The sequence below is a fragment of the Ailuropoda melanoleuca genome, chromosome 11 (genome assembly GCF_002007445.2).
Source record: "Ailuropoda melanoleuca isolate Jingjing chromosome 11, ASM200744v2, whole genome shotgun sequence".
In the NCBI taxonomy this organism is placed as follows: Eukaryota; Metazoa; Chordata; class Mammalia; order Carnivora; family Ursidae; genus Ailuropoda; species Ailuropoda melanoleuca.
Window position 1 is genome coordinate 4,372,756 of NC_048228.1, and position 13,375 is coordinate 4,386,130.

General features: G+C 50.3%; 1 protein-coding gene across 1 annotated transcript in view; it reads right to left on the reverse strand.

Moving 5' to 3' along the window:
- Positions 1-7,298: 7,298 nt before the first annotated feature.
- NOL9 (nucleolar protein 9) overlaps positions 7,299-13,375 on the reverse strand; it is an 18,708-nt gene continuing 12,631 nt past the window's right edge. Inside the window, 3 exon segments of the mRNA XM_034672037.1 lie at positions 7,299-8,075; positions 8,941-9,074; positions 10,366-10,621. Coding sequence (XP_034527928.1) covers positions 7,926-8,075; positions 8,941-9,074; positions 10,366-10,621 — 540 coding nt within the window. The 3' untranslated portion in view covers positions 7,299-7,925.

The window sequence follows — 13,375 nt, forward strand, 5'->3', positions numbered from 1 at the left end:
ATGAACAGACACAGGAGCGTATGAAGGGCTGAAATGCTCTGCCAAGGAGAGAGTAAGTGGCTTCCTGGGTGACATTCTGGAAATATGTATTGCAATGCAAGTGCTCCCACCCGCCCACCCAGCACTCCCCTTCCAGGAGCCTGTTCTGTAGACACTCCTTCACAGGTGCACAGACAGGTCTAGGGACATCCACTGTGGCATTGTTACAGGAGCGAATCACCGGAAACAGCCCCAAATGTCCACTCACAGAGGGCCAGTTTACAAATTAAGGTATAGGGGCGCCTGGGTGGCTCAGACGGTTAAGCACATCTTTGGCTCAGGTCATAATCCCAGGGTCCTGGGATCGGTCCCCATATCGAGCCCCATATTGAGTTCCCTGGTCAGCAGGGAGCCTGCTGCTCCCTCTCCCTCTGCCCCTCCCCCCACCTGTGCTCTCTCAAATAAATACATAAAATCTTTTTTAAAAATTTACTTCGTTCTTTTTAACGGCTTCATGATATGTATGGCTATACCTTAAAATAAATAAATAAATTAATTAATTAATTTGAAAGAGCAAGTGAGTGAGCGAGAGAGAGAACAAGCAGGGGGATGGGCAGAGGGAGAAACAGACTCCCCGCGGAGGGTGGAGCCAGACGCCGACCTGAGATCAGGACCTGAGCCCAAATCAAGAGTCGGACGCTCAACCGATGAGCCACCCGGATGAGGCAGAGTTTTAGGTCTCGGTATCTTTTTTTTTTTTTAAGATTTTATTTATTTATTTGACAGAGAGAGACAGCCAGTGAGAGAGGGAACACAAGCAGGGGGAGTGGGAGAGGAAGAAGCAGGCTCATAGCGGAGGAGCCTGATGTGGGGCTCAATCCCACAATGCTGGGATCACGCCCTGAGCCGAAGGCAGACGCCCAATGACTGAGCCACCCAGGCGCCCCAAGGATGCTTAAACTCTCATGGCCCCGGGGATGAAATGCAAGTTCTGTGAGATGCTCTGGCAGCCTCTCCTTGGGCTGATCTTGCACCATCCCCCCCGCCACTGCACCTGCCACCCCAGCCACCCTCCGCCAGCCTGCGTGCACCCCCCGGCGCACCACCCCATTCTCGACTCTGCTGTCCTGTCTTTCAGAACCGGCCTTTCCACCCCTTACTCCCCACTCCTCTCCCACCTCCCTCACCCCACTTTTGACCCCACTGACTTCAGTTTATCTTTAGCTGATGTCACTTCTTTGGAAAATCCCTGTGATTGGTGTTAGGAGAGGAAGATCTCTTAGGAATGATCTCATTGCTCCACAATCCTCGCATTTTAACACAATAACTACTTGTCGATTTCCTGTCTATGTGCTCTTATCACTCAGTAATCAAGATTCTAGAAAGATGGGCCTTTATCTTGCTCACCATCATCTCCCCAGCCCCTCGCACGCTGACAATTCATAAGCGTTCAATAAATATTTAGCTAACTACCACATTCGATCTTATCAAACTCTAAAATTTGGAAGTAAGGCAAAAGGATAACTAGTTGTCCTTTTAATATCAAAGGAAAAAAGGAAAAAAATTTAAAGGGCTTAAAGGCACAATCAAGTGTACACAGAAGTAGAATGGGGGGTCATTCTCTGCCATCCGTGTGGCAGGGATGATTTGGGGGACACTGCAAAAGGCCTGTAACCCACATTGCACCCATGCCTGGAAAGAATCTCCCCTTCATGAGTAAGCAGTGATAGACCTTGAGTTAATTGGACATCAGTCACCGGGGCGTGGACGCGGAGATGAATATGGCAGCTCTGCTACGTGGACGGCACACATTCATTTTATTCTGCGGCTGCTCCCCGCAGAGACCAGCCGCGACAGGTAAGTTCTGCCGTGAGGAGCAGCCCAAGGAAGGAAAGGTCTGCAGTGCAGACCCCTTCCTAGAAGGGGAGAACCCTGCAGCGAAGGGCTGATGTGGCTATCGGGAGGAATTCTCCACGACTGCCTGCTCCGTACTGGTCTTGGGCTGGCGAAGGCGGTGGCAGGGGTGGAGGCCAGAATGGGTGTTCTTCTTTGAGCATGCAGAGGTCCGTGGCCAATGAGTCCCCAGGCCCCTTCTCTTTGGCCAGGAATGGGGTGTTTCCCAGGCCAGGGCTCCGACTCTGGAGCGCTGGAATGCTATTGGATTCCATGCACACATTCCTGATCCCCCACTGCCAAAATGTGTCATGGCATGTATCGAAAGGGGACTTAAAACTGATGGTGTAGGAGGGATTTGAAGGCCTTTCTTGAGAGCTACAAAGACAAGGCCGGGAACCTGTTCCAGGCCATCACAGCAATGGGGACACGAGTGTAATGCACAAAATATGACAGTTTGTAAGGTCTTGGGGGCACCTTTCCACTCACCTTCCAGCTCCCGGAGAGGAAGCTGGTTAAATGCCCGTTGTGGCTGGCCTTCCCAGCCCCCTCCTGTGGCAGCTTGTCAGCTCCACCACCAGAGCGATTCATAAGCATGGGATCATGCTCGTCCTTCTTTCAGGAGTTGGAGGGCTGAGACGGAAAGCCTCCCACTTCTGCCTTCTCAGAAGACAGGATGTTATCTGCACCCATACATCAGAGCTGACGGCTAAAACTGGCTGGGCTGGGCAGCCCTTGCCTTCCATGTTCTCAGTTCATTAACTTACCAATTAACAAGGACAAAAGTGCCCGGCCTGGAGAGCTTCGTCCAGGGCTCAGTCATTCTGCAAGCGTGGGGCTTGGTGGCCCTTCTGAGACCTTTCTATTCTCGCTCTGGGTTGTCAACACTCCTTTTTGGACAAAGAGGAAGAAGACACTCAACCGGGGGCGCGTGGGTGGCTCAGTTGGTTAAGCAATTGCCTTCGGCTTAGGTCATGATCCTGGAGTCCCAGGATAAAGTCCCGCATCGGGCTCGGGCTCCCTGCTCAGCGGTGAGTCTGCTTCTCCCTCTGACCCTTCCCCCATCATGCTCTCTCTAATAAATAAATAAAATCTTGAAAAAAAGAAGAAAGAAAGAAAGAAAGAAATTAAAGAAAGAAGAAAAGAAAGAAAGAAAGAGAAAGAAAGAAAAAGAAGGAAAGAAAGAAAGAAAGAAAGAAAGAAAGAAAGAAAGAAAGAAAGAAAGAAAGAAAGAAAGAAAACACTCATCGGTTCCTGGATGGAGGCTAGGCCAGCAGGTGGAGGCCCACCTTGTGCAGGGACTGAATTCATGCTCGCCCTCTGGTGTGGTGGTGCCCTGCCTGGCCCTCAAGCCACATGCTAGACCCACAGGTCTCTCTGCCCCTCTGCCCAGCTGCAGACCTAACACCAGAGGGCTTCTCCCAGGCTCAGCTCCAGGCTGAATTCTCCAGCTGAATCATCTGCACAGAAAACCACGGAGCTCTCAGCCCTGCCAGGTCCCTGGGCTTCGTCTATTTTAACATATGGACTATGTGGCCATGGTTCGCACTGTTTCCTTGGTGGTGGTTTCCTCCCCATGGATTTTCCATTCCCAAGTACCCATTTGCTCCCTGGAACAGACTTCGCATGGTGCTGGTTGCCTTGGCGAGGGCCTTCCTCCTTTCCTGGAGGGCGATCCACGAAGACCCTTGCCTCTGCACTCCCAAAGCCAGCTGCAGCTCCCTGCATCGGCCTCCTTGCAAGGAGGAAGGTCTGAAAGTTTGGTGGCTTCTCCCTGCCTGACAGACATTCACAGCCCAGAGACCTTCCAAGCCACAGTCCGCTGAGCGCTAAGTCCGGCGGCACATCAGGGCCTGTCGCCATGGCAACCCTTGGCTTCCCAGCCTGACCCAACACATTGTCTGCCTCCTGGTGGCTCAGTTGTTTGCTGACTCCCAAGACTGCTTACTCAGCTCCCAGCATTCCAGATGGACTTGCTGCCCCCCCCAAGTGGGTTTTTTGGGTGGCCCCCCAGCTACCTTCTGCCCCACTCTTCCCCTGGCAAAGCCCTGGAAATCTTTTCACTTCGCAAAGCCTTTCTGAAGAGGCCCCTTACAGCACAGGCAGCCCCCATACTTATTTTAGCCACCGTTCAGGCTCGCTGGGCGGCCAACGCTTGCTCCCTCCGCCAGGCCATCGAGGGGAGAGTGAGGACAGCGCTGCTGAGCTCACACCTGCTGAGGCAGCGACGGGCACAGGCCCCAGGCTGGTTCTCCTCTTTTAATCTGAACTTTTCCACAGCAAAACTCTTCTAACACACTCTCAAAGACGGTACAGAAAAGACAGCATTTTCTGGGGCGCCTGGGTGGCACAGCGGTTTAGCATCTGCCTTCGGCTCAGGGCGTGATCCCGGCGTTATGGGATCGAGCCCCACATCAGGCTCCTCCGCTATGAGCCTGCTTCTTCCTCTCCCACTCCCCCTGCTTGTGTTCCCTCTCTTGCTGGCTGTCTCTATCTCTGTCAAATAAATAAAATAAAATCTTAAAAAAAAAAAGACAGCATTTTCTTTTAACGTACATCCTCGGGCCACGCAAAAATTAAACTCCTACTGCACTCAACACTGAAACGGAGGGGCACCTCGGTGGCTCGGCTAAGCGTCCTAATCTTAAGCTCAGGTCATGATCTTGGAGTCGTGGGATCGAGTCCCATGTCGGGCCCCGCGCTCAGAAGGGAGTCGGCTTGGGGATCCTCTCTCCCTCTGCCCCTCCCCCCCAATGCGCACACTCCACCCCCCCNCACTCCCTCTCCCTCTGCCCCCCCCCCCCAATGCGCACCCTCTCCCCCCCCCCCCCCGCCTCAAAATAAATGAATCAATCTTTAAAAAAAACATTGAAATGGAAAAGGGCACAGGCATTTTCTGGATTTCCTGTCTTCTCTGCTCTGGCACCCAGATTCCACTTCCAATGCTTTATTTTCCCCAAAGTTTCTGCCATAATTTCTATTTAAATAATTTCCTGGAATAAAATGGTCTATCAATATATGTAATAAAATTACACAATTAAATTAATGTTCTCAAAAATAATGACACATAAGTTCATGAGTAGAGTGAGAAGAGCTGGATAAAAAACCACACATACGGCAGGACACCAATTTATTAAGACACAGAAACACACCAGACAAGACAGCATCACGGCACGGACAGCGATCACCTACGTGGTCATGACTGAAAGTCATTTTCTACATGTATGAACAGTTTGTACAATTTTAAAAGCAGTTACGTGGGGGTTTCTGAAGAACTGCCAGGAACAGGGACTAACGGGAGACCCCAGAACCAATGTCCTGGAGAGCTCTGACAGCAGCACACTGGGCTGGAAAATGCTTTGAATGGAACCCTGCCCGGAGGCAGGACGGGTAAGACAGCTGTGGATTTAAACATTTAGTTTCCTCTTCGTCCCGATGTGACTGTGAGGAACACAATCTTAGTCCCTGCCATCTCGGGGTACTCCCCGCCACGTACAGAGAGGCCTCATGTTCTCCCACGCAGATACCCTGAGTAACAGCCACCAGCCCATCTTAAAGACACCAACAGGCTGAGGTCCAGGATCTTCCGCAAAGTCACACAGCTGGCAGCGGCCCCTCGGGACCCAACTCCGAGCTCTAGTACCACAGCTGCAGCCGTCACCACCACATCCAAGCCTGACGACAGAACTACCATCAGACAATTAAACACCATCTGGCACAAGGAAAGGAACCTGTGCCTTCACTGTGTGGTACTCACACCACTGGGCAGAAATCCCAGGTGCGGCAGGTCCGCAGCCCCGTCCCAGGGGTTCCAGCCCAGGCCGCCCCCCGCAGGTCTCTTCCAGACTGATTTCTCAAACATTCTTGGCCCCTGAAGGGCCAGCTCAACTATCCTTCTCCCCTTTCCGTTTCCAGGCCATGCTCTAGAGGGTCCACCACTTCCTGCCCCCAGGCCCAACAGAGGACAGCCAGGAACTGACCTTTATTCACAAACTAAAACCCCAGAATCCAAGAATCTTGTTATTTATTTTCACATCTGTCTTTCCTATAAAGGAATCTCTTCTAAAGAACTGGCTTTAAAGAACTACAAAATCAGCAACTAGGGGTTTTGAGTTCTAAGTCATGTTATTTCTTTTTCTTAAAATAAGCATGTGCTACTTTGGAAAACACACACACACACACACACACACACACACACACACACACACACGATTGAGCTTTTGTTAATAACTCACCTGTAGACCTCACCACCATATTCTGAACCAAAGGACGGCAGAAATGACAAAAAGCCCCAGCTGCTGATGTCGACAGTCACAGGGACAAACGTTCAAGGTGATGGCACGGCTGCAGGTCTGACAAGGCCCCCTGAGCTGGCCACCGAGCCAAGTCTCCGGGATGTCTGAGCCCTGGAAACGTCCCAGGCAGGCTTGGCCGCGCTCGCCCCTGGCCCATCTGACCAGAGGCTAGCAGCTCCCTCTAGTGGCAATGGCTGCTTCCTCCACACGCAGCGCCCTCAAGGGCAGCAGGAAATCAGGCCAAAGGCAAGCCTGCATGGAACGGAATGCCTGGGCACCACTCTCATTCCTCCTAAGACCTGCCGCCCGGGGCCTATAGTGAGTATCGCTGTGAAGACACAAGGAACTAGGGAAGGAGGCAGAACGCTGATGATGGCAGATTGTCAAAATTCCTGGCAAGACCAAGACGGAAAACACACACAAGGTAAATGTAGACATAAATAAGACACAATGAAGTTAGACCTTTAACAGTCTCTAGGGAATCAAAACCAACCCTGGGGGGTGGCAGAGTTCCGGGGAGCACGTGTAAGCGTGGGTCTCGAGATGCTGAGGGGCTGCCAAAAGAATCAGGACAATAGCCAACGGTTTAAAAGAACACAGACGTTAAAACCCACATTTGAGTAACCAGCCTTCCACACCATCTGTAGGAAGCTGAATCCACGAGTATGAAACGCTACCTGAGGAAGACTCTCAGATTTAAATGCACAAACGACGTGACCCCACCTGATATCCTTGTTTACCAAAACCACTTCCGGCCCTGGAGGATCAAGAATTGTGACAACCAGGGAGAAGACGAAGAATGGGTTTCCATCATTTCCCCCAAAGCCATCCGGGAGAACGGCCTCATCACTGGCCTCCTGTCCCCCCTCGGAAAAAGCGCTGAACAGCTCAGAGTCTTCCGCAGTACGAGCTCCGGTCCAGCCGTCAAAGGCAAGATGGGGCTTTCCAGGAGCTGCTCTGCCAGTCATTCTTCCGAACAGCCTGGTGTCCAGTGCTGCCCACAGTGCGTGCTCAATCTCAGATGAGAGGCCAACTAGGATAGAGCTAATTCTAAAGAGACCACAGGAAAGGTTTCCTGGATTTTAGCATAAAGTCATCAGATGGGAAAAAAAAACAAAAACAAAAAACGAATGGCTCTTAAGTCCAAACATTTTATCTATTAAACCTTGATTACACTGAACAGACCAAACGTGATCTTTGAACACTGGACCACGGGAATAAAGAGTGTATGGACGGCATCAGATGAGCAGGGGATGAGCATGACCCCCACGGTGACGGTCCCCAGGCAGACCCTGCCGCTTGGGACCTCCTGCCCACCTGCCATCGCTGGGCAAGGACCAGGGGAGCCCCCACATCCTGTTATGCTCGCGACCCCGCTGGCCGGCCTTCCTTCCTCTTTGGTAGATTTCTGTGGCCCCAGTTTCCCTATTTTTATTCAGATTCCACCAGGTATTTGAAAAGCTTTGTGAGGAATCAACTGTGTTCCCTCCGTTTTAACGGTGTACAAACTTCTCCCTGCTGCTTTAACCCTTCAGAAAATAAAACAGACAAGTATGAAGCAGCACACAGAACACCAGGGCAAAACTCTTGGTCACGCAGCTTTCAAAAGAGTTAAATTGACTCTAGATCCAAGAGTTACATAGGAAACACTATCCGCGACGTAAGTGCACCATTCCCCGCCATCACCATCAGCCTGACGTCAGGCTGGAGACCAAGTCCAGTTTTCTGGTAAAAGCTCCTTCCCTTACTGATGACGTATCAGTTTATTTTTCGATAGAGTTTGGGTTTCGGGTGTACTTTCTCTTCACGCGTCTCCTTGGTTTCCCTCGCTCCAATTTTCTCTGATGCTCCAGGAAGTTTAAAATTATAATCTGTGGTGATGTAAGGTATTGTCCCTTCGAGCCCGCGCTGAAACAGAAACACGAAGAGAATGCATGGAAACACCCCAAATCCTACCAATTAGAGTTTGCAGCATTTCACTTCTTCCCCAGAAAATAATGGGGAAAGGGGAGAGTCTGAGTAAGGTCCTTGCACTCCTAAGACCTCTGGTTCCCCTTCCCGCAGAGGGTCCACTAAACCTAACGGGCCCAGGAACAAAGGTGACTGCCACCTTTCCGTCCAATTCAACGGCACGGACACAGTCACCAGCATGACAGTAGGGGGCGTGGGTGCGTTTCTCTCTCAAACAAGTTAAGAAAAGTAGCTGAGGGCGCCTGGGTGGCTCAGCGGTTGAGCATTTGCCTTGGGCTCAGGTCATGACCCAGGGTCCTGGGGGGTCCTGGGATCCCCACATCGGGCTCCCTGCTCGGCGGGAAGCCTGCTTTTCTCCCACTCCCCCTGCTGGTGTTCCCTCTCTCACCATGTCTGTCAAATAAATAAAATCTTAAAAAAAAAAAGAAAAAAGAAAAAGAAAAGAAAAGCAGCTGAGAGGGGACAAACATGCACTGCGTCCCCAGACTACCACACAGATGTCCTCAGCCAACATGACCTTCCCGTGACCTTCTCATAGGTGCACCCACAGACTGTCATCAGGAAGGAGTAATCCTGGGGAGACCACCTCTGTTCTCTCTCCTCCCATAATCTACTTCTGGGATAATGGCTCTACCCATGAATGACGAATGAGGGCGATTCATGGCCGCGGGCCTCTGAGGCCACCTTCACACTCTATTTGCCTCATTCAGCCTCTCCGACCAAGTGTGAGTTCCCACATAATAACCTGTCCCTGAGACGCTCTCTGGCTACTTCCAGGGCTGTCCCTGCGAGTGGCACTCACCTGGCTCTTGAAGACACACTGTGGAATGGAAATGGCTCCAACCAGCAGACAATTCACATTCCTTAGCTCCTCCGGGGGCACAGGAGTGAGGATGTGGTAAAGCCTCTTCTCCATGTCGATCCCTCTACAAATTCCTTGAGGGCACAAAACACACACAAATAATCCTTTCTGGAAGATATTTATACCTCCCCACCACTGAGAATTGTAGAATGGCTTTTAAAATAGAATTTAAATTTCAACAGTGTTTTGCTTTGAAAATATAAAGTTCCAAGACATGGGAGTACTTGACCACTTTTGGTCAAGAGTCATCAAATCTCCCATCTCTTGGAACCCTTCCCCTTGTTCAGCCGTGAGCAACCAAAGTGGTCTACTTGCCAACGTCCCAGGCTGTCCTAAGTGAGGCACACCCAGGCCAGGAAGAGAAGCTACCGTGCGGGACACACAGGCGACTCAATCTTTCCCCGTCGTCAATCCCTTCTTCGTGGTCTGTAGCAGGTGACACAGTACCGTGGAAGACACTTCTGAGAAGTACTGTTGTCTGACTCAGAAGCGTGTGTCTGATTATGTAAGGCTTTGGCTAATTTTCAGTGACACAGGTCCAGCACCCTTCCAGAAACAGACTCTGACACTTACTGACCTCAGTGAGCCAGGGGGACAATCACGTGAGGTAGGCTTGGTGAAGGAGGGAGGGCTCAGAGCACAGCCAGGCCAATGGTCCTGGGCCTGAGTGATGGGATGTGACGTACTCCCATCTGTCCTCAGGTCACCCGACTGCACCAAGCCCAGCACAGAAACGGTGGCTCGGACCGGCAGAGTAAGAAGAGATGAGATGGAGGGATCGGACAAATTGTGGAGAAAAGATACCACCCCTGCCAGTGGGTTGGATGTGTCCAATGAAGGCAAGGGGGCGCCAAGGTGGACCCAGAGGTCTGCGTGAACACGAGTGAATCTTCCAAGGACTTCTCACAGGCCTGGGAACAGGAGATGGTGCAGGGTGGGAGGGGATTTGGGGAGAAAATTAGGACCTCAGTTTTGGACCTAAGTCTCAGATGCTAGTGAGATACCCAAGTGGAGAAGTGAGCTGGGCTTGGAGCTCAGACACAGTCGTGCTACAGCGATCTTGTGGGAAGTCAGCCTAGTGATGGATCTAAGGCCCTAGCAGGTGGACAGATGGCCTAGGGAAAACGTGTCGAGTGACAAGAAGGCCATGACCAGGCCCTTAGGAATCCTAGATCTAGAGCTGGCAGGAAAAGCAGAGAAAATGCTGCTTCCTTCCTGCCCCTCAGCCCCCAGGCCCACTGTCTAGAAGCCAGAGACACTGACCACTCCAGCCGAGAGACAGCTCCAAGGTCAAGACCAGCCGTATACAGCTGGAGAAGGGCACTGATGTCAGTAAGTATAGAGACATATTTTACTTTCACTCACCAAACCCCAAACAATCGCAGATTGGAGTCTGGGCGAGTAGGATGGGCCCATTAGCGTATCCTCTGACATCATCCAGGATCTTGCAAAGACCAACCCAGCTGGCATTCACAGCGTACAATATATGGGTAGGGGCGACATCAGCATGAATAATCCGGAGTGCAACCGCATTGAAAGGAACCTGGAAAATAAATTTGCACCTCCCTCTATTGATTATACTGGAAAGGCTACTTTTAATTTTCACAAGTTGACTAGGCAGCTATCTGAAGTTCTGCTGGCCAAACTGCCCATCAAAGAGTATCTAAACAGAACAGAAATGCTAACACACACTGGTCAGTGTTTTGTTACTTTAATACAGAGAACCCAAGAAATTCATACTTAGTTCTTTGCCAGCCAACACTTGCTAGACATCCAAACTGATGCCTGGAACTTTCTTATCTAAAGAGACACATATATGAAGATGTGTGTGATATGAAGATATGTGTGATATGAAGATATCAGATATGAAGATATCTTAAATGCGTTAAAGTCAAGGGGGACCGTGAAAACCCCACTCGCTGAGAGGTCTCCTAATGTCACAAAGCAAACCTCCATTCATTGAGAAAAAGCCTCCATCCATTCTCTATGTAACATACTAAATTAAGAAAAATGGATCAACTCCAGAAGGACAAGATAAATACAGTGAAGCCTTAAGCAACACGGGGCTAGAGGCACTGGCCCCCACCCCCAACCCACGCAGTCAAAAACTGACATGTAACTTCCGACCACCCTCCCAAAAAAACTTAACTACTCAGAGCTTCCTGTCGATCAAAAGCGTTCCCGATAATATAAACAGTCGATTAACACACACTTAGTGTGTTGTATATATTATATACTGTATTCTCACGATAAAGTGGCCTGGAGAACAGAAAATGTTACTAAGAAAATCACAAGGAAGACTGCATTTACAACAGTGGACTGACTGTATTTACCAAACAAAACTCCTCATATAAGTGGACCTGTGCAGTTCAAACCAGTGTTGTTTGAAGGTCAACTGTAACTACCTTTAACGTGTAGCTCTCCGGGTAATTCCCAATTATAAAGTACAAGAGAATTTTGTTACATTGTTTAGATCCCAAAATTTGAAATAGCAAAAGGCAGATGCAATTACTGATAGATAAGCTTCAAGTTCCATTGTAGAGCATCTCCAAGTGAGTAAATGACCCCACTGACCAAAACTCCATTCACCTAACCGCCTGAGATTCTCCAGGGGGGATGATCTCACCACCAGGCCTGGGAGACACGTCCTTGTTGGCCAGGCCCACTGCTCCTGCCTCAGGAGGGCCTCCGCATGTGTGACCTCAGGCCAGCGTCTCTACCTGCCTGTGCCTGTCTGCTAAGCTATAAATGGGAACGAAGGAGCCTCTCCCTCACTGGGCTGCCACGAGTCCACCGAGCCATCCCATGTCAAGTGCTTAGCAGGAGACCCGGTACACAGTGAGCGCTCAGGATGGACAGCAGAGGGTGAATACTCTGGGCTCTAGAGTCTGGATGCCTGGGTGCCAGTCCAGCCCAAACTTTTACTACCCACCTCAGGCAAACTGACTCAGTGTCCCTGACCTCGGTTCTAGCATCTGTAAAATGGAGTAATAACAAAGCCACTGTGAGTAAAGAAGTTAACACAGGCTTAGAACAGACCACAGCAGAGTGTAAGCATTTAGGAAATGCTGCCTATTACTATTTTATCTTTTGTCATCTGGCGTTCTAATATCATGGGGGTTTCTTCCCAAAATAATTCTAAGGAGCTTAGATTCCAAGATGCAAATACTCTGGTGCTAGAATCCATTTTTTTTTTTTTTAAGATTTTATTTACTTATTTGAGAGAGAAAGAGAGAGTGAGAGAGCACAAACAGGGAGAGCAGCAGAGGGAGAGGGAGAAGTAGGTTCCCTGCTGAGCAGGGAGCTCCATGCGGCGCTCAGTCCCAGGACCCTGGGATCATGACCTGAGCCGAAGGCAGATGCTTAACTGACTGAGCCCCCCAGGTGTCCCAAGAATCCACTTTTGACGATAATATGAAATGCTCAAGAGTGGTCCCTGGGGGGCGCCTGGGTGGCACAGTCACAGTAAAGTGTCTGACTCTTGATCTCAGGTCATGATCTCAGGATTGTGAGGTCAAGCCTGGCATTGGATTTCCACACTGAGCATGGAGCCTACATTAAAAAAAAAATAACAATAAAATAAAGAAGAAAAAAAAAAAAAAAGTGGTCTCTGGGTGCCAGCAACCACTGTGAACAGTCACTGAACCCATCCAACCATCCTAAGAGGTCTGGCACAGCCTCGGTTCTCCAGGTAAGACATGGACTCACACACAGCTGAACAGTGGGAATGCTGGAGCTGGACTGCCCAGTGCCACCTCTGGGGTCAGGCAGAACATTCTTTTTTTTTTTTTTTTTTTAAAATTTTTTTTTTTTTTTTTGACAGAGATAAAGACAGCCAGTGAGAGAGGGAACACAAGCAGGGGGAGTGGGAGAGGAAGAAGCAGGCTCATAGCAGAACAGCCTGATGTAGGGCTCGATCCCATAACGCCGGGATCACGCCCTGAGCTGAAGGCAGACGCTTAACCGCTGTGCCACCCAGGCGCCCCAGGCAGAACATTCTTAACCAGCATGAAAGCACAGTCGTGCCGAACACAGGGCAGCAGCTAAGAGCACGGACTCTTGAGCCAGGTGACTCCACCTCCCGTCTGTAAACTGAGGCAGTTACAGAACCTACACTACAGGGCTGTTCTGAGGATAAGCTGAGCGAAGCGTCAGAAAGTGGTTAGAGGGGGCGCCTGGGTGGCTCAGCTGTTAAGGGTCTGCCTTCGGCTCAGGTCATGATCCCAGGGTCCTGGGATCGAGCCCCGCATCGGGCTCCCTGCTTGGCGGGAAGCCTGCTTCTCCCTCTCACACTCCCCTTGCTAGTGTTCCCTGTCTCGCTGTCTTTCTCTGTCAAATAAAGAAATAAAATCTTAAAAAAAAAAAAAAAAAAAAA